This window comes from Schistocerca piceifrons, chromosome 2 (assembly GCF_021461385.2).
Source record: "Schistocerca piceifrons isolate TAMUIC-IGC-003096 chromosome 2, iqSchPice1.1, whole genome shotgun sequence".
Taxonomy (NCBI): domain Eukaryota; kingdom Metazoa; phylum Arthropoda; class Insecta; order Orthoptera; family Acrididae; genus Schistocerca; species Schistocerca piceifrons.
Window position 1 is genome coordinate 534,590,794 of NC_060139.1, and position 27,796 is coordinate 534,618,589.

General features: G+C 43.1%; 1 protein-coding gene across 2 annotated transcripts in view; it reads left to right on the forward strand.

Moving 5' to 3' along the window:
- The first annotated feature begins 358 nt into the window (after window positions 1-358).
- The window catches only part of LOC124774917 (protein gustavus), a 336,294-nt gene continuing 308,856 nt past the window's right edge, over window positions 359-27,796 (forward strand). The window contains exon 1 of one of the 2 annotated variants that reach the window (XM_047249594.1): window positions 359-471. In XM_047249594.1, the coding sequence (XP_047105550.1) occupies window positions 461-471 (11 nt within the window). In that variant the 5' untranslated portion in view covers window positions 359-460. The remainder of the gene's footprint in view (window positions 472-27,796) is intronic. The other variant, XM_047249593.1, reaches the window with a different exon arrangement.

Below are 27,796 nucleotides of genomic sequence, written 5' to 3' on the forward strand. Positions count from 1 at the left end.
TCGAGGCGTAGCGTAGGGACGGCAGACACGGCTTCCCCCGTGCGCAGCAGAACAGTAGCACGGGCACCACATTCCCGCCTCCCCCCTCCGCAGCGCACAGGTCCACGCACTCGCTGCACGCGGGGATCAATAAGCGCCTCTCTGTCTGGCGGACGCAACGCGCACGCAACCCTCGGGGTCGCACCGCTTCCCCGCGCTGCAGCCAATAATAGGGGGGGAGGGGACGGCGGAGGCCGCCGGTTGGTCGAGCGGCGGGGGGGCGGGTGGTGGGGGGCCAACGGGCGTGCGCGCCTGGCGCTGCGGGAGGCAGGGGGGGACAGCGGCGGAGAGCCGGCGGCAGGCAGCGGCGCAGACCATGGCAGCGGCGGCCGGCGCAGTGCTGTGGAGTGTCGGCTGCTGGCGCCTGGGCCCGCACGTGGTGCTCGCCTGGCCGCTCCAGCCCCTGCTGCCGCCGCCTGACATGGAGACCAGGTACTGTGCGTCGCGCGAGGTGCCACAGCCCTGCATGCGGTGCCCAGCTGCCGCAGAACGCGCGTCTCCTTCCACTGGTCTCGCGGCCATAGCGCCGCTGGTATCCGTTAGTTAAAGCATTACTGCATGAACCAAATAGCAGCTCATTTCTCTCCTCACTCTCAATTACTAGTTAGTCCTGGTGACAAAGGTCAGAACTACCCCAATAGCTGCGTAAAACCAACTTCAAGTTACAGCATCTCGATGGCATTTTCTTTCCTGGCTCACTTCAGGCAACAGGGAGTGTAACCAGAACGTTTCTCGTGTTTCAAATTTGTTCTGTATGCTCTCTATAAAAGACTAAATGCAGTACCCTGTACTTCCAGCCCAGTCTGATAATCAACAAATGCCTACCACACCTTCACATTTCGGCTCTCTCGCCGGCTTAGACGCTTCTGTGCACCGTTAAATCGATCCATTTCTAACATACTGAACACTTCGCCCAAGTGTCTATTTTATGGATCACACGCATATCATCGCCAGGTAAACAACACGAAACTAAACGCCAAGATCGTAACTTCTGTTAGTTAAAAGGAAACTGGCTGTCAAATACTTCCACAGAAAATGTGTGTTCCGTGTGAAATGTGACTGTGATATCTTGTGATCCTGTGCCATACCAGTCCTGGACGTCGGATAATGAAGAGAACTTGATTGTCGATTTTCGAGCCGGACAGTGAAGAACAGTGTTCTGTGCTACGCAACATGACAGAAGGGTACCTGTGATCACGTTGTAACTCGTATGTGAGCGTAATTTGCCACTGGGCAGCCATTTTCAGATGAGTACACAGAGATGTTTCGATGATTTTACAGATTTGGCGTTCCGCTCAGCAAAATAACAATGTGACGCTTGGAAGCAAAAGAAGATAGCATATTTGTGCAGAACGAACAGAATACGCTTTCCAGAATGTGAATTCGATGGAAATGACCTTACTTCCTTCGGAAATGCAGTTCTGTGTGTGACGCATTAACGTCCAGTTTCATGCATCAAATCAGTGCAGTTTATGTTGTTAATCATGTTTTGCTGCCATGCGCGTAAAATGTGTTGCCTCTCGTTTTGAACGTACACACGAGATCAGAGAGACATTATAGATTGATGGACTTTTGGATCGGTTCTATAAGGAACAGAAGAACGCCACGCGCAGTCGTCAGAAGCGACATTCGGTGGAGCTCTGATCAATACTGTGGGAGAGCTGCAGCCGACGGAGACTCGAAATAATTCCTCCTCCTTCGTGTTTCCCACTTTCGGTTTGCGTGTCTCCGAAAGCTGGTGGGTGTGTGAGGTCCTTCCTTGGTCCCGTGCCACTGGGAACTTTTCCCTGCCTTGTAACGCTTCAGTAATGACGCTAATAAGACGCGCCACTCGTCGCGCTGTGCAGATTTCAGCGGCCAAAAAAAGTTCGAACCGTTGGTCGTTTCAGATGTATTTGAAGGAGAATTTTATCATATACGTAACACTGCATCATGCACAGCAGCAAAAATACTCGAACAAAAACCATCACGTAATGTTACGTGATTTACTATTTTACTCCATCAACTTAACGCCCTACCTCGAACACCTCGATGTATTTTGTGTAGTCACCAGGTAACTAGAATTCAGCCCAAAATTAACAGAGGCTCCACACTGACGAGCATATTGCACGAATGAGTTTTCGAAATGGTGAAACCGCACCTGTTTCTTATTAATTATGTTGTTCACATGAACAGGGAAATTAGGCGCTTATATTTTGACATGTAACGCTTCGAACAATTAAGTAATAAGCGTAAATTATAAAATACACACGCAATCTGCTGGACAGCTTTGTTTCTTCGGGTCCACTATATCGAAGAGTACAAATGGAAGATGCGCGACAGAAGCATTTTTAAGTATCTGCCTAGTGCATTTTTATCGATAATTTCAACTCAAAAATTCGATTGTATGAATTCGACTACTTCCAAGAACACTGTCAATTAATGGTAGAGGTTTTCTGGTGTGCATGTTTTGGCTCATGTACCGTGTGATCAGAATTCTAGACGTGGTTTCACTCCAGTTAATGTCAAGTGTCAGTTCTATGGTAACTTCCACTACGTAGTAAAACAGGTCTCCTGACGCACCTACAACCAGTACACATTCGCCATAACTGGTACTGTTGTGTAGAACAAAGGAAATGGTTGCGACTTAGTCATCCAGTTGGTAGCACCAAAAGTAGTCAGATAATCTACATTGAAGCAATCGAGAATTAGGGCACATCGTTTTCAACTTCGATTGCAGTGAATCACCGAAAACACAAAATTAAATAATAGCAATAAATATTGTGTTTGATTACTGTCGCAGTATGGACGTATTGAACTTCGTACCAAGTGTTTACAATTTATGTAAATCGAACGAGAGGAAGCATGTGTAGGGAAGTTTACTTATTCAGGAACACTGTCTTGTACAAGTATCTTTTACAAATACACTGTGTACTGCGGCAGTTTCTGGTACGGTTGCGCTCTAATGAATCACCGAAAATACAAGCTGTGACCCTCCCCCCCCCCCCCTCCACCATTCTTTCTTTCCCAAACCCCTCCCAACAAAATGATTCAAAAGATGCAGTGCCTCTTTGTACCTTCTTTCACAGAGACAACAGACAGTGTTGGCAAGCAAAGGATTGAGACTGCTCAGAAGTAACCAACCCTAATTCGTTGGAAATCATCTGGTGAAACTGAGGAATATCTTCAGCCGGGTTGGTTGGCTCGGCTGGTATGTAGACTGGTATCAACACAGAGAACGATTTTTATCACTGCGCAAGTCCCTGTTTCAAAAGAAGGCCCGACTAATTATAAATTTGTTGTTTTCGTGAAATAGTGTCATGGCTTAAAATCCGACGCGCTTTAAAGTTCTGCACACTTACATAGTTTAATGAACACTCTACGTGCCATGATTCTTATCATTATATTTATTTTCTGAAACTGATCATCATCATCATCATCATCATCATGCCGCTGAGTGAAGTGAACTCCACAGTGTGTTGTTAGGCGTAGTTTATAGGAATACCCGTTCAGTTACGAGGAGGAGGAGGGGGGGGGGGGGGTTCACTGCCTTTCGCTTATATAGAGTATTTCACGAAGGTAAAAGTCATGGTAAAGAAGGCATAAAATATCTTACCAACTAGCAATCAAGCTACTAGACATTAGGTGTATAATTTGGTACCTTGCCACTGAGCCAAAGCTGTGAATTAGACCAGTAATTGGGGCTTTCGTAAGTCACAGAAAGGCAAGACAGCAATACAATTTACACTTTATCTGAAGTAAACAGGTCGAAGCGAATTATATAAGAAAGTCTGTATACGTGTTGTGCTGTACAGCATGTGCGGTTTTGCACCTTCCGTCAGACTTAACGCATTGACAACCAATTTTATTTCAAAAACATTAATGAATGTTTATTTTAATTAATTTCTTAGTCAGAAGTAGCAAAGAATATTTCCCAAAGTTTCGTTCTCCAAGGGGGTGTTGGTGGTGGTGGGGAGGGGGTGGGGGAAGACGTTTACTCAAAACCTACAACACGTGGGGAGGGGGTGGGGGAAGACGTTTGCTCAAAACCTACAACACATACTGACAACAGACACTCAGTGGACAGAGCATGTCTCCGAGTTTGTAACTCACACTACAGTTGCTCAAAATGGGCTTCGTTTGTGATGCGGCAAGCGGCAACTGGTGGGTGGAAATCGTGGACAGAATGTGCCTGGGAAGGCGCGAAGGCAGCTCGCTTTGCCAGTGTGCTAATTGGGTTGCCTATGGTGTGCGAACTTATTCGATGTGACAATACGGTGACGACGGTTGACAATGAAACTGGAGGACGGCACAACCTACAGGAGCAATCTGTAATTATAAGAATTCTGCTCACAATTTGTGGGCTTCCCTTTACCAGTGGTACGCTGATACATAGCAACAACATACAACAAATTCCAGTTGGTTCTCTGGTAACCTATCGTGGGACACATACAGGGTGTTTCTAAAATGACCGGTATATTTGAAACGGCAATAAAAACTAAACGAGCAGCGATAGAAATACACCGTTTGTTGCAATATGCTTGGGACAACAGTACATTTTCAGGCAGACAAACTTTCGAAATTACAGTAGTTACAATTTTCAACAACAGATGGCGCTGCGGTCTGGGAAACTCTATAGTACGATATATTCCACATATCCACCATGCGTAGCAATAATATGGCGTAGTCTCTGAATGAAATTACCCGAAGCCTTTGACAACGTGTCTGGCGGAATGGCTTCACATGTCGATGAGATGTGCTGCTTCAGCTGTTCAATTGTTTCTGGTTTCTGGCGGTACACCTGGTCTTTCAAGTGTCCCCACAGAAAGAAGTCACAGGGGTTCATGTCTGGCGAATAGGGAGGCCAATCCACGCCGCCTCCTGTATGTTTCGGATAGCCCAAAGCAATCACACGATCATCGAAATATTCATTCAGGAAATTAAAGACGTCGGCCGTGCGATGTGGCCGGGCACCATCTTGCATAAACCACGAGGTGTTCGCAGTGTCGTCTAAGGCAGTTTGTACCGCCACAAATTCACGAAGAATGTCCAGATAGCGTGATGCAGTAATCGTTTCGGATCTGAAAAATGGGCCAATGGTTCCTTTGGAAGAAATGGCGGCCCAGACCAGTACTTTTTGAGGATGCAGGGACGATGGGACTGCAACTTGGGGCTTTTCGGTTCCCCATATGCGCCAGTTCTGTTTATTGACGAAGCCGTCCAGGTAAAAATAAGCTTCGTCAGTAAACCAAATGCTGCCCACATGCATATCGCCGTCATCAATCCTGTGCACTATATCGTTAGCGAATGTCTCTCGTGCAGCAGTGGTAGCGGCGCTGAGGGGTTGCCACGTTTGAATTTTGTATGGATAGAGGTGTAAACTCTGGCGCATGAGACGATACGTGGACGTTGGCGTCATTTGGACCGCAGCTGCAACACGGCGAACGGAAACCCCAGGCCGCTGTTGGATCACCTGCTGCACTAGCTGCGCGTTGCCTTCTGTGGTTGCCGTACGCGGTCGCCCTACCTTTCCAGCACGTTCATCCGTCACGTTCCCAGTCCGTTGAAATTTTTCAAACAGATCCTATATTGTATCGCTTTTCGGTCCTTTGGTTACATTAAACCTCCGTTGAAAACTTCGTCTTGTTGCAACAACACTGTGTTCTAGGCGGTGGAATTCCAACACCAGAAAAATCCTCTGTTCTAAGGAATAAACCATGTTGTCTACAGCACACTTGCACGTTGTGAACAGCACACGTTTACAGCAGAAAGACGACGTACAGAATGGCGCACCCACAGACTGCGTTGTCTTCTATATCTTTCACATCACTTGCAGCGCCATCTGTTGTTGAAAATTGTAACTACTGTAATTTCGAAAGTTTGTCCGCCTGAAAATGTACTGTTGTCCCAAGCATATTGCAACAAACGGTGTATTTCTATCGCTGCTCGTTTAGTTTTTATTTCCATTTCAAATATACCGGTCATTTTTGAAACACCCTGTACGTCCCGTTGGTGTCTAAGGGTTAAGGCCAATGCTAAAGTACTCATGACCCTCCAGTCCAAAAAAGGGAAACAAAATTTCTTCACTTGAAGAGAAAAAAATGGCTGGAAGACCAAAAACGCCTCACGAGAATCAGTAGGGTGTTTACGAATGATTCATCGGGTTTTGGATGAATGTATTTCACGCAGTATTACATACAAAATAGTGCACGAGACTTGGTATACATTTTCAAGTTTCTTATACATAATTACAAATGCTCTATGTGCTCTTCTCGTGTTACGCGACAAACATGTATGCAGTAGTCATGTTTGACCCAGAGACGAGTGAGCATGTCCCTGCCAACAGTTTACGCCAGCGCAGCAGTGATGTGATCCTCGAGTTGAGTCTATGTTGTCGGCAAAGATAGTACATCAACATTATCTTTCACATATCCCCAAAGAAAAAAGATCTTGCGGGTCACCTGAAGAGTGCCGAATCATCCTGAGCACAGCGTCCAATCCACCGGTTTCGAAGTTCCTCGGTCTGTGGGCTACGCACTGCTTCATGCCAGTGAGGCGCACTCCGTCTTGCTGAAATATGAAATCTGGTATATGAGCTGTTAGTTTAGGAAACGACCAGTCTTGCGACATGTGTAGGTACGTTTCACCCCTCACGGTTTTCCCAAGAAGAAAGCAGGGCCCGTATAGTTTGCTACGTGAAGCAGCACAGAAGACATAAACCTTTGAAGAACCTGTTTCAGTCTCCACTGCAAAATTGGGATTTGTCATACACGGACGTTGTTCTGATTTGCTTGACCGTTTATCTAGTACGATGCCTCATCACTGAACCGGGTATAAATTCACCATCTCCCATGGCTTCCTACAAAAGTCCACCAACTTCGTGTCTGATGGTGCGGTCGAATGGCTGTAAACGTTGCAGCTGCTGTATGCGGTGTGGTTTCTGATGTAACCACTTCCGCAGAAGTTAAGTGCGGAATGCCCAGTTCGCGTCTTGCACGATGTGTGAGATTTCTTTGGACAATGAAGGAACGCCTCTTGGACACTCTCTACTGTTTCACCTGCAGCACCTGACCGTCTGAAGCTTTTCTCTTTACAGAGGCAACCTGCGCCCTTGAACTATCGGTATCACAGCAGAATGTTTTACTGGGTAGGTGACTGCATGGTGTACTGTCTCCAGAACGCACGCTGCACGGATGCTACCTACTCATACTGCACCATACAAAATGAGGTCTGTTGATCATTCGTCATTTTACAAACTGTTATCATCCTGACGTGTGGAATAATCGGGTCTACTGCCGGATGTTTGTGTCGCTTTGGCACAATATTTCGGCCACGTAACTCATTGCCTGTTATCATCCTGCCGCCTGTGATATCTGAAAAGGTATAAACAAAACTGTAAAATATGCTCTCTTCATTGGTTATTAGCATGCGTGGATGGGCACTGTGTATTTCACGCTATAAGATGTCAAAACCCGATGAATCATTTGTAAACACCCTGTATTTTGCCGAAGCAGCATAAGATTCGTTCCCTGCAGGACCAGTAAGAGCCATTTAAAACCAGTATCCCACAAGACTGGAGCATTAGTCAGAAAAGATGAAACCGTTTAAACATCATGGCGGCTACGCTGTCAGAAACGGGCCTACGCCTGTGAATAATTTCGTTTAAAGCAAGGCCATTTTCGGTAAGGAATTGTTTTGACGTCAGCATACTTCATCAGATGTGGTCGCTGTAGAGGGTGGTGTGCCCTTCTTTCCCCGATCCTACCAAATTTTCCTGACACATATGAAGTCTCTGCTACTGAACAAGGAATGGAAACAATGAGGCGGCTTTATTTTTCTTCATTCTGCAGCGACAGAAATAAATTAATAACACTCGGACACGCAGCCTTTCAACTGCAAAGATTAATTTACTGGATTACATATTCGATACTTGAAAGTATTCAGCACCAATTAACGGCTAACGATAGTAAATAAATCGGCTAGAGCCTCCTCCGAGTCAACTAAGTAGTCAGAGGTACCTTTCCGAAGGGGAAGAAACGCAGCAGAGTTGGGGTGAAGGCGGTTCCCACGAGGGGAAGCAGATGAGTGAAACAAACGACACTGAAAATTCTCGTGGATCCTTCAACCGATGAAATTACAGGTGTACTTGATTTCTGACGCATAATGAAAGATAAAACAGACAAGCCTACCGAAGAACTTACTAATATTGCATCGTTCTACCATCACACGAGCCAGGAAAAACCTTCTCTTGCCTTAGGTAAGAACAAGCATGCACAAAAATAGATCTTCAGTAATGGCCAAATATTTACCTTATAGTTATCAAAAATATTCAAGGAAAATTAGAAAAGCAAGGACACAGCATAGAGACAATACCAGTCTTTTTTTATGCTGTTAGATTTCCAGCAGTGCTGTAGTGAATAAAATTACGACAGTAAGCAAATCGTACACGAAACGAAGATCATTCGTCAAACGCCAGGCAGTGTTTGGTCATCTCATTGCCAGCCTGCTGCTTAGAGTCACGTAAGTATTGAGATCGAAACGTTCTGCTTGACGCTCTGAAGGTAGCAGGGATAAAAAACAGAGAGCGAAAGGTCGTCTGCATCCTGGGACAGAAACCAGACGGCATTTATAAAGTCGAAGGGCATGAAAGGAAGATGTGAGACACGTTTGTAGCCTATACACGGTGTTATTCATTCTGTACATTGAAGAATCGGTAAATGAAACCAAGGAGAAATTTGGGAAGGGAATTAAAATTCTGGGATAAGAAATTAAAACCTTGAGGTTTGACGACGACATTGGAATTCTGTCAGAATGGTAAACAACTTGGAAGATCAGTTGAAAGGAATGGATATTTTGTTTCGAAAAGAGGTTGTTAGATGAATATCAACAAAAGTAAAAGAAGGGTAATGGAATTTGGTCGAATTAAATCGTGCAGGGCTCATGGAATTACATTAGAAAATGAAACACTACAAGTTGTAGATTATTTTTGTTGTCTGGTCAGAAAAATAACCTACGATGGCCGTAGAGAGAATTTAAAGCGCATAATGGAAATGGTGGAAAAAGAGGGTTTTGTTAACATCGAATCTAAATCTGAATGTCAGTTAGTCGTTACTGAAGGCATTTGTCTTGAAGTGTTGTCGTACACAGAAGTGAAATGTGGAGGATAAGCAGTTCAGAAAAGAAAACGTTTTTGGGATGTGGTGCTGCAGAGGTATGGTGAAGACTAGATTGATAGATTGAATAACTAACGAAGAGACAGTGAATGGAAATAGGGGGAGGGGGAGGGAATGCATGGTACAACGTGACTAATAAAGTGGTCGATTAATAGGATATCTATTGAGGCATAAAGGAATCGTCAATTTGGTCAAGGAATGAAGTGTGGGGAGTAAAAATTGTAGAGGAAGACCAACCAAGGTTTGACTAAACTGATCATGTTCTTAGTTGGTTCGGAGTAGGGGACCAAACAGTGAGGTCATCGGTCGCATTGGATTAGGAAAGGAAGTCGACCGTGCCCTTTCAAAGGAACCAGCCCGTCATTTGGCTAAAGCGATTTAGGTAAATCACGGAAAACCTAAATCAGGATGATAGGACGTGCATTTGAACCGTCGTCCAATGAGCAGGTCCTAATGGATCTGTGGCGCAATAGATAGGTAGAGATGGTGATGCTCCACGTGATCGCCAGTGTGGAGAGCTGCATCAAACCAGTCCTCGGACTGAAGCTCACAACAACAGCAAAAATTGTTTGAGGCAGAATTCAAAATTTGCAAGAAGATGGGTTACTCGTTCATTTGTGTCATACGACGACCTATATGGAAATAGTACTTCCGGTTTGGTGTATTTTCGTCGGAATCCTTTGCAATTGTCAGTGCTTTCCGAGGCCCAATCACAAACCATTTTCAAGCTTAATGATATGTTTCAGCGAGTTGAAAACAAAATGTTTTGTGTGAATTCAATTTTTTTTTTAAATAGGAAATAGCGGTGTCTGGGTTACTAAGAAGTACGAACCAATGTTCCTTCGGGCATTCATGCATGTCTGAAGGAATGCGATGTTCCTTCGGACATGCTTGAATGTCCGAAGGAACCTTGCATCGAACTTTTTAATAACACAGCCACTGATATTTGGTATTTATTCGCCGAGCCCTCTACTTAATTATGTCTTTCCTGGACGTACGAGTGCAGATTGTGACACACGGACGACGACGTGTGGAAGTCTGGATCTGGTTATGATTTGTGTTCAGGTGGCCGACGTGCTTAAGGAAGCCGCTCACGTAAAGCTAGAAATCCGTGTTTGACTCCGAGTCTGGCATAAATTTTCATTGTCTTCATTCCATTATACAGCCGAGAGGTGGTTCATATTCGCAACTGCGAGTACACTTCCTGTAGAACTGTTTTTTACCACTATCAGTGTAATCACGCGCTGCACATACCTTCATTTGTCCCGATAGTGCTAGCGGAATAGCGACCATTCTGCCGGTGGATGGAGATGGCAGCCACTTGTCCCCAAGTAGGACACATTGAATCATGGAGGAGGAAGCGCCTCGTTGACCGCTGCTTCACTGCTTCTGACGTCAAGAGTGTCGTCACTGCCGGCTGCACTGTCCGTGTTTTCGTCGCAGACGGGGCGCGGTAATGATTCCTCCGCAGAGGAGCTCCAGCCGGACACCCAAAATATGCGTCCAGCCTCGTCGCAGTGTGTTCTGTCCGGCGTAGAAACCGTCTAGTAAGAACTTTGACTCATCTGCGCACGTGTGCTCAGCGACTGTCTTAATATCTTAAGTAAAAATTACACAAGTGAAAGAGCACTTTGACCTTCGAGTGGGTACTATGACTCGTAAACGGACCGAGAAAGCTAATCGCTCGTTTGTTCGTTCGTCGTGTGATTCTTGCTTAAGGCACTCACGCTTGCTACAATCGAGCCAGTCAATATCAGTTCCGTCTAACGGCGTCTCTATAGTAAAAACCTGTTATATTTGCATACACCTTAAAGACAATGGTATTAGTCGTTCCCTTTCGTATTTTATTTTCGGATGAAGTTTGGGGGGGGGGGGGGGGGGACAACCGTTCAGATGCCCACGTACGTACCATATTTTACTTTAGTTTGTATAACCACTTCCTGCGTTACGTTATAGATGCATTAGAACTGTTTTACAGTCAACCTGTAATATAATGCGTAGCCAATTCATGCAGTTGGGTTTAGCTTCAGAGAAAGGTTTGTTACTGCAGTGGTCTGACAATAAGCCAGCCTAGGAGATAATATGTTTTGTCGTTCGATTGTATTTTTTTCTCTTGTTCAAAATGGTTCAAATGGCTCTAAGCGCTATGGGACTTAACAACTGAGGTCATCAATCCCCTAGACTTAGAACTACTGAAACCTAACTAACCTAAGGACATCACACACATCCATGCCCGAGGCAGGATTTGAACCTGCGACCGTAGCAGCAGCGCGGTTCCGGACTAAAGAACCTAAAACCGTTTTTCTCTTGTCTTAGAAAGCTTCTCGGCAATGGAAGCCATTGTATGGAAGTGTACTCGTTGCTCTTGCATTCATTACGTATTCGATTAGTACCTAATTGTTTGTGGAGTATCCGCTGGGAATAGGGAATGGTTATCTCTGTTCGAAAGTTGCCCCAATGTTTCACTCTAGTAACGTGGAACTGGGTTCCCCCCCACTGCGTTAGTGTATAAAAGATACCAACGTTCAGTCGCAGACTTTTCTTAGAATAGAAACATTTCAGTGTCATTTAAATGTGTATTAAATAGTACAGACCACAAGAAGCATCCCCGCGGTACCCTCAGAACTCGCTTCCGAGCCTTGGGTTTTTTTTTTAAGTTTGTGGTAAGGTCTTATGGGACCAAACTGTGGAGGTCACCGGTCCCTAAGCTGACGCACGATTTAATCTAACTTAAACTAACTTACACTGAGGACGACACACACACACCCATGCTCGAGGAGGGAGGACTCGAACCTCCGACGGAGGCAGCCGCACTGACCGTGACAAGACACCCTAGACCACGCGGCTACCACGCGCGGCATCCGAGTCTTGTTTTCTTTTTTTTCATGTGTGATCTTGGCGCCCATTTTCTACCTGGGCAGCCGTTAGTTTAGTGTAGACTGATGCATTCTCTTCTAATTTTTAGTGTGCAAGGCTCCTACAAGCAGCGATAGCTTCAGCTACAGTAATATTTTATAGGGGAACTAAAGATGCTTCGTCGCAGCTGTGTGATCTTCGGTCTGTGTGTTTTTACGTATTTTCTGTCACTTGGCTGCAAGGCAAAGACAAAGATTGCACAGTGTATAGGAACATAAGCGGATGAAGAACCTAGCGATTCGGACTTGGCTGACACGAGGGGCGTCAGTAAGTAATGTAACATATTTTTTTCTGAAAGCAGGTTGGTTTTATTCAGGATTCACCGTCCGCAGCTCGTGGTCTCGCAGTAGCGTTCTCGCTTCCCAAGCACGGGGTCCCGGGCTCGATTCCCGGCGGGGTTCAGGGATTTTCCCCTGCCTAGAGATGACTGGGTTCTGTCGTCTTCATCATCCTCATTTATCGACATTACGGTCGGAGGAAGGCAATGATAAGCCACCTCGGCTAGAACCTTGCGTAGTCCAACGGTGCGGGTTTCCCGCATCGTCCCCTACGCTATGTCAAGGAGTATGGGACTTCATCATCATCCAACACACCGTATTATTCACCATCCTATTTTTCAACATAATCTCCGTTCAATGCGACGGCATTACGCTGCCTTACTGAGAAGGTCCATACGCCCGCACGGTACCACTGTACTGGTCGACATCGGAGCCAACGTCTTGCTACACTCCTGGAAATGGAAAAAAGAACACATTGACACCGGTGTGTCAGACCCACCATACTTGCTCCGGACACTGCGAGAGGGCTGTACAAGCAATGACCACACGCACGGCACAGCGGACACACCAGGAACCGCGGTGTTGGCCGTCGAATGGCGCTAGCTGCGCAGCATTTGTGCACCGCCGCCGTCAGTGTCAGCCAGTTTGCCGTGGCATACGGAGCTCCATCGCAGTCTTTAACACTGGTAGCATGCCGCGACAGCGTGGACGTGAACCGTATGTGCAGTTGACGGACTTTGAGCGAGGGCGTATAGTGGGCATGCGGGAGGCCGGGTGGACGTACCGCCGAATTGCTCAACACGTGGGGCGTGAGGTCTCCACAGTACATCGATGTTGTTGCCAGTGGTCGGCGGAAGGTGCACGTGCCCGTCGACCTGGGACCGGACCGCAGCGACGCACGGATGCACGCCAAGACCGTAGGATCCTACGCAGTGCCGTAGGGGACCGCACCGCCACTTCCCAGCAAATTAGGGACACTGTTGCTCCTGGGGTATCGGCGAGGACCATTCGCAACCTTCTCCATGAAGCTGGGCTACGGTCCCGCACACCGTTAGGCCGTCTTCCGCTCACGCCCCAACATCGTGCAGCCCGCCTCCAGTGGTGTCGCGACAGGCGTGAATGGAGGGACCAATGGAGACGTGTCGTCTTCAGCGATGAGAGTCGCTTCTGCCTTGGTGCCAATGATGGTCGTATGCGTGTTTGGCGCCGTGCAGGTGAGCGCCACAATCAGGACTGCATACGACCGAGGCACACAGGGCCAACACCCGGCATCATAGTGTGGGGAGCGATCTCCTACACTGGCCGTACACCACTGGTGATCGTCGAGGGGACACTGAATAGTGCACGGTACATCCAAACCGTCATCGAACCCATCGTTCTACCATTCCTAGACCGGCAAGGGAACTTGCTGTTCCAACAGGACAATGCACGTCCGCATGTATCCCGTGCCACCCAACGTGCTCTAGAAGGTGTAAGTCAACTACCCTGGCCAGCAAGATCTCCGGATCTGCCCCCCATTGAGCATGTTTGGGACTGGATGAAGCGTCGTCTCACGCGGTCTGCACGTCCAGCACGAACGCTGGTCCAACTGAGGCGCCAGGTGGAAATGGCATGGCAAGCCGTTCCACAGGACTACATCCAGCATCTCTACGATCGTCTCCATGGGAGAACAGCAGCCTGCATTGCTGCGAAAGGTGGATATACACTGTACTAGTGCCGACATTGTGCATGCTCTGTTGCCTGTGTCTATGTGCCTGTGGTTCTGTCAGTGTGATCATGTGATGCATCTGACCCCAGGAATGTGTCAATAAAGTTTCCCCTTCCTGGGACAATGAATTCACGGTGTTCTTATTTCAATTTCCAGGAGTGCACATCAGTAACCCCCCGATCATCCACGTGCTGCCTCCCGTAGAGTGCATCTTCCATTGGGTCAAACAGATGGATGCTGGAAGGTGTGAGGTCCGGGACGAAGGGCGGATGAGGAAGAACAGTCCAATGAAGTTTTGTGACGTCCTCTGGTGCGCAGACTGGAGTGAGGCCTTGTGTTTTTACGGAGGAGCAGAAGTTCGTTTGCATTTTTGTGGAGACGAACACGCTGAAGTCGTTTGTTCAATTTACTGAGGGTAGAACGAGGGAGATCGGACAGGTTTGTGGACCTTGTTGCGATGATGAAACCCGCCTCGACCAACGACTCAGCGTGCTTTTGATCTCCGTAGACATACTGCAAGCGCCTATGAATATCTACGATGCTCTGTTTTCCGACAAAAGAAATTCAATGGCAGTTCCGCTTGGAACGCGCTTCCGTTACAGACGCCATTTGGAGGACTATGTATAGCGCAGCTATCTATTGGAATTTCATGAAACTATAAGCGCTGCAGGGTGGATATTCGACGCTGTCCCACAACAGATTCCGTATTTTTTCAACCGAAATTGGCCGAGAAAAAAATGTGTTGCATTACTCTTATTGAACGCCCGTCGTATTTTCTACCATTTGGATGGAAGGCAAATTCAGACTGGACTGCGTACCGAATCGTAAGCGGATGAAGGACCTAGCGATTAAGACCTGTCTTACATTACTCACTTTCCCATTTTAGTACCAATATATACGCGCGTTTTTATATTCTAGTGACGTCCAGTTCGTTCATGAAACGTGTCGTAGTTATTGCTGCATGGTGTCTTAATAATTTAAACGGCTGAAGTGCTGTCACTCCAGGGAAGATATAGACGTAAATCATTTAATATCTTCATCTTGTTGAGTTCTCTGTATTTTTATTCCTTGCCATTTTGGTGTAGTTGTCACGTCATTTCGACACAGCAGCAATTTATGTAATTAGAGTACATGTGTTAGAGGTCCAGTTGTATGTAGTGACATACACAAAGAAATTTACACGTCGATCGCAGTGCATACAACTTTTCTAGTGTAGTGTCGCTGCAGGTCGCGCGTTCCCTGGGAAAGTAGGGCAAAGGCACAGAGCCTGGGTGTAAGCAAGTTGCTGAAAAATGCCGCGGAAGTTTGTCTGCCGCGATTGTTTGCAGCGAGCGCGCAAAAAACAGGATGTCAGTAACAGTTCCTCGGCGGATGCTCTGGCGATTGACGCCAGTGATTTATTTATTGATGAAGGGCGGTGCTCTTCATATTCCTGAATCAATAAGGCCCTATATCGTATGTGATACACCACTCATTTTTAGTCAGTGTGACGATAGTGTTGTCGTTGTCTCCTAGGACTTTCTGTGATGTTTTATCGGTTTTCTGGGATATGGCGATAAGGAAATTCTCTATCCTCACGAAACGAACAGACAGAAGTTTAATTTATTTTGATCTTTGAGTTAGAATTCGAGTTTGGTGTGGAACTATAAGTCGCTCAGTTCATCCAAAATGTGTTTTCCTGATCTTCATAATCGTGTGAGAGCGCATTGGTAACACAGCGAAACCATAACGCATAAACGAAATTTAGATCGTCTTTAGGCTTGTTGTAGCTATTTAAAATCTGCAACGTTAACACTTGACAGATGTCATTGTGATACATCCACGTTATAAAATGCCGATATATATGCTGAAAATTCTATGTCATGTTTTAGTCATGTAATATCAACACAGTGATATCATACATGTTGTGGTGAAGGAAGAATGGATACGCCGGAGCTGCAGGCAGTGATGCTGAGCGGTGGGGGGACAGCACCTCCACGTCCATGCTGTGTTGCATTAACTACAGAAACGAAAAAGCGATTGTTTCCTGGAAGAACAACTGTAAATGTTAATGCATTGCTCATGGACGCCACAATGTTTCATGCAATCGTATTCGCAATAGCAATGTAAATTGTTACAATGTACAACTCATACACAAAAACATTAAATTTGTAGACAGAGGTTGTCGAAGATGACGCTGGTGCTGCGTTTCGCTAAAGTATTGTATGACGCCAAAGGTCAGTTTCTGCCTGGAAGGCCAAGGAATGAACGAGAGAATGTTCACTTGCACTAGTCGACAATAATCGATTCACTAGCTGTAGCATCGATAGAGCAAATAAAATTATTAGACCTGGATGTTACATGTCATTTATTCGCATTTGGCTTAAGTATTTTTCATGATCAACACCCAATTTACGTCTCAGAAGCAGTTCGGGCTCCTAAACTAATATAAATTTCTTCTTCTGTTCTGAGACGCACGAGCGCACATCGAAGTACATTGCCGTTCATGAAAAGACGTGCCTTAATGAGCTTGCCAAGGGAAAAAATAAAAAGAAAACAACGCGAAGAGAGACACTGTCACTTACGCTTCAAACTCTATGCGTGGATTCAATCCCGCGTCCGGCCATCCTGGTTTAGGTTTTCCGTGATTTCCCAAAATCTCTCCAGGCAAATGCCGGGATGGTTCCATTGAAAGGACACGGCTGACTTCCTTCCCCATCCTTCCCTACTCCGATGAGACCGATGACCACGCTGTTGGGTCTCTCTCCCCAAACAACCAACCAACTAACTATGCGTAAATAGATGTTAAAACAAGCTGAAGGTTCAGGAGACACCAGGAAGGGTAATACGGCATTGTTAACACTGTTTCCGTGTCAGAAGCACATCGGAATTCGAGAACGTGTCCTCGTAGATCTCATTTTGCGAGGATACCTCACTTTCTTCGTGACTACTGTCGCCAAAGTACAAAAACAGCCACTGCGTCGATTACTGGACACTTGCCAAAGAGCGTAATGTGAGGCGCGTACACACTAGGCCAACGAACGACGGGCAGTGGTTCCGGCATTGACGTTACGCTTCTCATCCTCGAAAAATGAGTCAGTTGCGCCAAGGGATTCGTCCTTGTGAAATCGTAGTTTGCCGGCCGGAGTGGCCGTGCGGTTCTAGGCGCTACAGTCTGGAACCGAGCGACCGCTACGGTCGCCGGTTCGAATCCTGCCTCGGGCATGGATGTGTGTGATGTCCTTAGGTTAGTTAGGTTTTATTAGGTCTAAGTTCTAGGCAACTGATGATCTCAGAGGTTGAGTCGCATAGTGCTCAGAGCCATTTGAACCATTTTTTTTAAAAATCGTAATTGGCTGTCATAACGAGTCGAGTTTGCTCCCTTTTTGTTATTGCTATAAAACAATTTCACGGTCGGTATTGTAAGGGAAGTATTGGATTTAGATGTTGCCGCATGTTCAGTATTTATTTTACTACAAGAAGCTGCTGATCAGAAAAAGAAGAAGAAATGACGCTGGTGGACGACCTCTGCAACAGTATGAAGGGACAAAATTAATGTCGGACCTTAAAGCTCAATTGGAATATGAACTATCTGATTTTTTTTCGAATGAAAGTAACGTATTTCCACACAGACACGATTTTCGTGCACATCACTTTCTAGCAGTTCACTTATTTCCCTCCAACTGTCTAATCTTTTCAGTTTGTTTTTGTAATCGCAAATCGTAGTGTCCCATAAACATTCCCATTCACGATAAAACTACCAGCTTTAATGCTGACTCCGTACTCCACTCCACATTCCAGTATTTTTAAACACCATAATTACACACCCGTTTAATAGACACAGTAAATCGGTATTGAACCAACGAGCATTTGACCCGGCGTCCACTCTAGGAGAGGAATCACAAGGCTAACTCATCGCCAACGCTTCGATGTTACCGCTGGCAGTCCGAACCACAAACCAAGGCTATCCGCTTCGTTGGTTCCGATTTGCTGGCCATACAAACTAAGCGAATCTTGGCCAACGAAGCGGTTGGTTGTGATTGTGTGTGTGAATTGCTAAGGTACCAAACTGCTGAGGTCATCCGTCCCTAGACTTACACACTACTTAAACTAACTTTTGCTAAGAACAACACACACACCCATGTCCGAGGGAGGACTCGAACCTCCGGAGGGAGGGCCCGCGCAAGCCGTGAAAATGGCGCCTCAAACCGCACAGCCTGGTTGTCATTAGTTGGCCGTGGTTGGCCTGGTGTATACGCGCATTACGACTGTGTTCATAGTGGCACCGACAACGGTCGTCAGACCCCGTTGCCAGAGGTCGCTCAAAACATCGGCTGACAGCGTAGTTACAGTGCGTCCGATCTCCTTCGTCAGTTTTTCGCTTGTCAAGGAGATTAGGTTGGGTTAGGATAGAATCTGTTCTATGAAGAAAGTTCTATTTTAACCTTCTAGGGTGGGATGGATAGCACGAGACCTCTGTGCTTGGAGACGAGAGCTGCACTGCGGCTTTTTCTATTAAAACAGCGCCGAAAACATGTCAATGAGCTACACCTGTCCGGAAAAGAACATAGCAAGTACTGTACACGCTGTCCTCAGTTAATGGATTAATCAAACAAGTTTTACGAATTTATTAGATGACGGGAAAAATGTTCCGTTACGCACTCTGGAGACTAGATGAGTCGCGGTGACACTGAAAAGAAAGATTTCGAACACTATGTTTTGCTGTATTTATTTGAAGTTGTGCAGACATACGTCAATTAACCTTCAGTGATTTGTCATTTAGCGCAAGTGTGAAAGACTGGCATGAAGTTTAGCGCAAAATATTCTGAATACGTAAAGCAATGAAAAATCGAAATTATACCGTACACCACATTTGCAAGCCACTTCGTATGACAGAATTGCCACCATACTGGAATAAAAACACCAATAAGCAGTTATAATAATTTGTAGACAGTTAATGCAAACTTTCCAGAACCCAACAAAGATCCATTATAGTAACTATGAGCGTAAGGAAGCCCATCCTTCTCACATGAGCAAAATATTTTTTGAGGCTATCGTTTATGACCAAAATTTCCGATGAAGGTTTTGCCTACTTGTGGTTTCCAATAAACCTGACACTTCAGTCCATAAATTCAGCACTTTTGTATCCCGCCTTTACTATAGTCAGAATTAGGATTACATTAGGCTTACTGAACTTTGGCTGGGATGAGCAAGTAGGTGCGAAGTCTTACAGGTATCCACGCTAACAGCTACTAGTAATGGATAAACTATCATTGAAGTAACTGAAGTAACAAAGTCTGTAATGGCTAGCCACCTATGAAGTAGAAGCTAAGTTGCTTGGTCGTCGGCTCGGAATCAAATGGGCAGAATCTGGAGCGGCGTATATTCAGGTCATATAAAACTAATACTTCATCTGCCACGAACTGCCAGGTACAAGTGCGCGTAAAAACGTGTCGCTCCTCTGTAAAACCTTGGATGTAACGACAGATGGGCGTCCGATCCGAACTATGCATGATCACTAATACTTCTCCGAAACACAGTCGAAAGACGAGCCCGGACAGCACATGACAATCCACGTATGATGAGATAAAACTATCGTCAGAATCCGTGGAAGAAACAAAGAATTAAAAGACACACAATCCTTGGGAATCGTCAACATACTAAAATATTTAGTTATGCGTCATATAGAACTACACGTTACAGCGTTAGCCGCACACTGAATACTGTCAGTATGTGGTTCATATATGGGAACGGCGTGTTTATATAACAAAAGTAAATTATCGTGTTTATATAACAAAAGTAAATTATACCTCCTTCTATTTCTTTTTGTTGTGTGCTTTGCAACGTTTATTTTTCAGACGCATCATAAAAAAACCTAAAGAGACTGCAGGTCACGTCCGTCCTCGCATCTGTGCATTCATCAAAAGGACAACGTAAGACAAGATTTTTAAATCCTTAATGAAAAAGTGGAACGAGGCAGAATTTTACCTACTTCGTGCTTTTTTCCTCCGATAACTTTCCAAGGCCTTTCCCTGTATGAAAGTGAATCTGAAAGATTCTGGTCTCATATCCTGGTGTTATTATTATTACTTTTTATTTTTTGTTCTGGCAGAGCGAGATAGCAGAGAAGTGCTGCTTTTTTCATAATATAACACTCTTAACGTTGAAAGATACCGTGTTCCTGAAATCCTGAAATAATTATGTCTGCAGCTCTTAGCGTAACTATGGACTTTCCGCTGTCGTTGATATTCATAGTCTTCAAACGACTCATTGGTACAGCCGGAACGAAAATGTCACTAACAACATATCGTCTGCGTGACATTTGCTCTCGCTCGTATGTTTTTCGGGCCGTACATTATAGCAAAATCATTATGTAGTTAACTTATTTAGCCAGAACTAGGATTTAGGCACCATGGAACTTTCAGTAGCGTGTAACTACAGAAAGTCAACAGCAGACGTGTAGCTGAAGACTGGCGATCCCTCTTGAAAGATAAGCTGCGCTCAGTAATACGCTCTTACCTCGTTGTATGACACTTAGACGCAACCGGTTTTTTTTTTATTATCGAAACACGACACCACATTTCGTTAAATTTCGTGTTAATGAAGTCAGAAAGGTTGTGCTACAGTATCAGTTTTACTGCCATTCAAGTTTAATTATTAATAACTATTTTTGTTGTTGTTTGACTTACCAAAACATAGTCCACTGAACCTGTTGTATGGCGTAATATAGTATGCAAGTGTATATTGCAGTAGTGACACTTTCAGTAGCTGTGGAAGCAACGAGGAAACTCGCAGCGTCGTTAAAATTAATTTAACTCTGCTCGTTCACACACACACACACACACACACACACACTGCTTGGCATCCCGCCTTCATTTACACCTGCTCTTCCAACATATGAAGACTTGGTTGCCATTACGCATGAGGAATGATACGATGTACTGTACCTCCTCAACGTGGAACACCTGCTGCATTTATTTCAACATGGGCTATATTACTCCTATACATAGTGACAAGTGCGGCAACATTTGTTATTATGTGCATATTCTTGTGAACACCATACGCTGTGCGCTGTTTTCTTGACATATTTTGCGACAAACGGGTGTGTTTATTGATTTATTGTTTCGTTAACGTGTCTCTTCACTTGGCTGAAATATGCTTACTGTAGCTACCTTTAATATCCTCATTACACGGTCAAACGTAACAGTCGCGACACTCCGTCTCCATTTTGTTACCCTCGGCGATAGCAGCGCACGAAGCGGCCAGGAAGCGACAGTTCTGAATACGATAGCGGATGAGTGCGAATACTAACATTTATTTTTATATGTAACATAGTTTCTGCCATAGCGAGTGTCAGTAGCGCTATAACAATCGACAGCTAAAATATTACATCATATTTGTCATTATTTAGACTCTTGAAGTCCCTGGGAGATACGAAGCGGTGCATTACAGGATAGTGTGTTCACGAGTCTCTTAAAACGGGCAGAGACTTATTGAATAATCTCTTTATCCAGTAATAACAAAAAATTGCTGGTAAACACGGGAAGACCTGACCTTTCCAGAAGGACGTCGTATATCTGTCCAGTTTTGTTCGCTGCACTTTCAGCCAAATTGTGGTACGTGGAACATAGGAAACGTATATGAAATGTAATACCTACATTATTTAATGTATCAAATAGGCCACCACAACTCTAGCTTAAGTGAAAACCACACAGACGTGATAATAAAATGTCGAAAGCAATAAAACTGTTCCCCGACACAGCAAAAGTCAGTTCCACAATTGTCGCTAAATGTGAACCATAAACGGAAGGAACCTTCAACACATTCTCTTTTGAGGCAAAAGTAATCACATTTGCAGAAATATTCGTGTCTTAGAAAGTAGAGCGAAGTGTAAGAACGGGCGAATCGTTGGACTCCAAACAAATTTTTTAAGTGTCAAGGAGACCGCCTTAAATAATAACATAAATGTATGCTTCTCATGTGTAAACTGTGTTTATACTCTCGTTCTTTCAGCGGTATAATCTGCAAATGTAGATGTATTTGAAAGCATTTCCTCGTGAATGAGTTGTAGCTTATGTCATTGAATCACTGTGATTCGGCTGTTTCTAGATGTATTTTACGATAATTCATGCCCCTTGGTAACTTACTATCGCATGGAACGTAAAAATATAACAACTATTCCATTAATTAAGTAGAAAATAGTTTAAGACAAACATTATCCTTGCAACGCATGTGACTGTGCTTTTTCACCGCTTGGAGCGCTAGTGTCGTTCCAGCCACAGAACACCAATATAGTAGAAGTGCAAAGACCACATTATTATACGGAAACACAGAACGACACCAGCGCTACTTGTGGCCTGGCTGTGAACTTCAATACGAAAAAAATATGGCGCGAAAATCTCTTATGTTTATTTCCAAATACGCGAATTAGAGAACAATAGTTTTCATTTAATCTTTGAATGTGGTCCGCATAGTGCAGTAATAAAGGTTTTTGAGATCTTGCAAAGTAATATATAAAAGAAATCTCAATCAAAAACAAACATTAACTACTCATAGCTGCAGTTTACATTGTGAAAATTTTCGTGAATTACGATGTCACCTTTTGACTGTGAAATTTTTTTTGTAAAACTCAATATTGCGATTTTGGCCGTGTGGCCATTATCATGTGGAAATAAACGAGCTTTAGCACATGGCAGACAAAAATCATTTGACATTGCATGCATATATAAATGATTTTTACGTTTCCACATATCCTAAAGCACATTATGTCCACTCGCATTATCGAAAGTGGAATAGTAGGTTACACAAATAAATAACTACACAGCTAATAGATAACCAAGAGGTCATTTACAAAAAAATCTGTGCTACAAACCAAGGATGTACTGTAAAGTGTACAAAATCCGATTTATTATTTTTTCTGTTGATTGTTATTTATGGATATTCAGTCATCTGAAATTGAACTTCTGCACAGTTCAAATAAATTTATGAAACACACAAAATACTACTTTACAAAACTGAAAAACAAATTGGTAGCAGAGGAGGTAGACGAATGTAGCCAAAATGTTTTTGCCAGTGAGACATACGAAGAAAATGAACTGCAACACATCTTTTTTTTTCTTTTTTCCCCAACAAGGCTGTTATTTTGGCAACACCCATCATGTTTAAATAATGAAAGAAGACACTGGTACAACATTTATTTTTAACATTTTTATTTATTTACTTCCTCTTTGAAAACACTGTTTGGTACACTACGGAAAATTAACACAAATTCCCCTTGACAGCACTTTATTTATTATACTTTTAGAATCCAATCATCACATCTAGAAAGTGTTAAGTTATGTGCCTGCTGAATTACCAGATTTTGTCATAACAAGTCAAAGGCATGATTTTGATACAAGAACATTTGTATATGTATAGGGAGCTTACTCTCATTGTACACATAATAAACAAAATACAAAGTCTTTTAAAATGATTTGAACTTCTTTTTAAGTTGTTGCATACACAATTTCCTCTTGTTTGTAAATTTCTTTTCTTTCACATACTTGTATATCATAAATGGAATACTTGTCTTCAGAAGTCTCTCTTCAGTGTCATGTTTATTACAAATAGTTGTATGAGACAGAACAAATGTTTTTTTTTAAATTATCATGTAGTTTTGTTGTGTGACCATGACTATTTAGATACTCATACAGCTGATCATGGAGTGCCCTTAGGAAAATCATGACTCTTTCACTTGTATATTTCAAATGAGAATGCTCCTCACTATTCTCTTTAAATGAGGTAAACAAATGATTTTCAGTCACAACAGAGGAGTAGAGACTGGTATTACATGTTTCACAATCATCTGGTACATCTATGGCTTTTAGTACATAGCTTGCTACATAGGCTAAGGATTGTTGATCTTCTACAGACTTGATGATACCATCTGAGTAAGAATAAATTTGCTCAGGTGTATCAGTGTCTTTCATCTCACATTCACTTAAATGTTCACTCCTACCACTAGCTGCCAAAAAGTGACTCAAACTGCTCAAGGGAGTGTAATCATCATTTTCACAGTTACTTACACTCATGGCTTTGAAAGGCAAAGTCATATGATTGACAACACAAGTCTTCAGAGCTTGTACAAACTGAAAACAAGTTGGGTTTGTAGTAGCAATACCATGTTGTCTTATACAACAAAAGAAATTTTCTAAAGCATCTTGATTGAACACCTTTAAATTTAAGTACTTAAAGCCAACCACTTTCAAGGTCTTCCACAAGAAAATAATAGACTGTAATGTAATCTGCCAACCTTTTATGAAGCTAAACATATTAGTCTTGTTTCTTCTCATTTTTAAATCTATTATTTACCAGCTGCCTATTTCCCTCAATATGCTATACCACATTTCTAAATGTGGCGAATTTTCTGATAAAGTACACCTAAATTGTTTTCCATCCCTGGGATATTGCTCATTACTGTTGAGTGGATCAAAGAGATTATCTACCTTTTCCACAAACTCAGCTGTGTGTATAGCTTCAGATGGTAATGTGTGAGTAGAAACATATGTTTCAATTGCAGCTGCAACAGTATGGCTCATTTGTGCAGCAGCAACTTTTACCTTCATTTTGACATGGGAATCAGAAAAGTTAAAGTGTTTTGCTTTTAATTTGGGCAGAGTTTTGAACTGTTTTTTTTTTATCCAAAAAGAACACTCTACTGATATACTCAAACTTTGCTGCTTTGTGAGGTTCAAATTGAATTTTATTATCTATCAAAGCATTTCTAGTGTTTTTGAGCAGATGTGGTACATCATAAATGGTAACAATTGGTTGATTATTGACGACAAAATGAAATATACTGGGCTTCAACAAATTTGCTTCACACAGTTGCTTAAGGGCCTTTTGGTTTGTTGCATTCTGGTCACATACAGTACAAACCACTTTGAACCCAATATTCTGTAGTTCACTTATGATGTGAACAATGAGTGATTTCAAATGGGTGTAGTGGAAAGTGGTTGCAGTAAAGTAATATGCTAGAACTTGTTTCCAAGTTCTGTGAATGCCTTTCAGCATAAAAACCAATGCTTGACTAGCAGCTACAGGTGAACGTCCTAAATGACCCAAGTCCCGATACCCATAGATTAGCTGTTTGTGTGCATCAGAGACATTTCATCAAAAAGTAGAGCACAATACTTGTCGTTTTCATGCATATTACTTACTTCCCTTGCTAAAAAGTTTAATAAAGCTGGATTAAGTTCTTTATCAAATGGTATGTGGGAAAGCACTCCCTTGAGCAGCCTGACAGATGGAAGGGAGAAGTATGTGGCCACATATCTGTACAACTGGGGACTATGCTTATAAATAGATAAAGCAAATGCCTTATCTTCTATAGACCACCGTACTGCTGTGGGCTGTATATTAGCATTTCTTAACTGACTATTAATGAAAGTTTTAGTCACATCATTCAACTCTTCTTCAATTAACTGAAATTTCCTGTCATCATACAACTCTTTTAGAATTTTCAATTTATTCCTCTCATTCTGTAGCTGTTTTTTCAATTTACACACTCTGGAAACTGTAATTCTATGCAATTTATACATTTTGTGTTTTCTTGGAGTTAAATCACGTTTAGAAATGCCAGATCCCATTACACCGGCACTACTTTCAACATCATAAACAGGTGAGGATAAAAAGCTGTACTCACCATCATCTGTGCTCTGTAAAGGGGGACTGCTTCGTTGTATTACTGTAGATTTTGCATTGTGACCTGTCTCGTGCACACTTATATTTGCACCCGATGTGGTGAAACCACCACCACCACCACCAGTGTAACACAGATGGGTGGGGGGAGGACGATACAACACCAATTCCATGTGCTTTGGTATAACACCAGGATTTTGCCTGTGTCTAGTAAAGTTCACAAAATCTGCTTCATAAAAATGGTCCTCACACACATAATAATAACTACAGCTGACACCTTCATCTATATTACAGATCAATTTCCACTTCTTTAAAGTCTCACTTTTTGATGCAGCTGGAAATTTATAGAAATGTTTATTCTTGTGTTTGGAATTTATTTTTACATAATAACTACTCCTGCATCCAGGAAACTTGCACGAGTATTTCAATTTCAATCTCAAACTGGATTCTTCTCTTCCTGTATGATCCATCCTCATGTGTCTGAAATGTTATTCAAACCAAAAATTAGAAACGAGAAAAAAGATCAGGTATGGTTTACATTGATTAATGTTATAGAAAACTCAATGTGAAATTAATTTCACTATCAAAAATCATATTAGCTTATGTCTAAATGCAGCTATCCTGTACTGAAGTATTGATAACTGCTACCATGGCTTGTAATCTGATGTGTTATTGCTACAAAATAGTGAAAAAACGAAACAAATTCTCATTTCTACATCACTCTATATATAACTGTGTGAGCGTAGTTGCACTATATTCTATATTCAACACTACTTCGTTAAACAGTGATAAACAGTGCTATCAGGCGGTAGAAACACTGCTTATTGTACCATTTCAGTATATTTCAGCATCTAGATACCAAATTCAACTGTACATTATCAGTAACAGTTACAGCTGTAAATCTGTATTACATTGTGTTGAGCATTAAAGTGCGAGAAGATTTGGGACTAGTGTAGCAGGGGATACAACCCGTCGGCTTTGGACAATGACGTCACAAGTGGCCAATCGAGAAGCGATTCTTCTTAGTGTTGTAGCTCCCTTCAGTGGCTGATAAGTGTTTTTTGGCTTTTTAAAAAAAAAATCTCACGAGATAGAATAAACAGATCCACTTTATTAAGCAATCAGTAAAAAAACGAAACTGAAACATAACAGCAAAAGCGAAAATGGTAAACTGCTCTCTGGCGACTTTTGACGTCATTGTCCAAAGCCGACGGGTTGTATCCCCTGCTGCACTAGACCCGAAGATTTCTACTGCATTGGATATTGCCACAATAATACGTGTAAATGTTCAACTGCTTGAAGGACCTGCTTTGTGTGACTTCGAAACAAATGTCTTATGTGAGAACACAACCTTTGTCGATACAACAGCAACAAACACTTTTTACCTGGATAGAGTGTTATGTACTGTACAGAATATTTACTGTCGAAAACGGGAAATAGAACACACTCAAGGCATTACGAATCAATTGTAACACGTCCAATATTTGGTATGTAGTAAACGGCACAATAAATGATACTTATTATGTCACTAAGAGTACTTCGTGGCAAAAAGGAAGATGAATCAAAGCCAGAATTATATTCCATTACAGGATTCGGAAAGTTGAATACAAACTATGTCAAAAGCTGCTAGTATGGGATTCTCTATGAAATACAAGGAAATATTAACAGAAATAAGAAATATACTTACCCTTTAAGTAAACTGAGCAACGGAAATTGTATTTCTTTGCAGGAACAAATATACAAGAGTCCACAGAACGTAATGTGATGATACAACGTCGTGTTTTATATGAAACAAAAGTAAAAAAGTAAATACTGAATCATCACACCATCAAATATTACGAATGTATCCAAAAATTAAGCAGAATAATAACAACATACTTACACTGCAATTTAAACGAAAAATCACGATCACGTTGCTACGATACCAAAACAATTATGGAAGACTACGTCATCCAATAGGAACACGAGACTATAAATTGCTAAACTTGCAGCGCTTCAAGTGGCCTGGGACCAAACCAACGTCGTGTTACCGGAAATCCCTATAT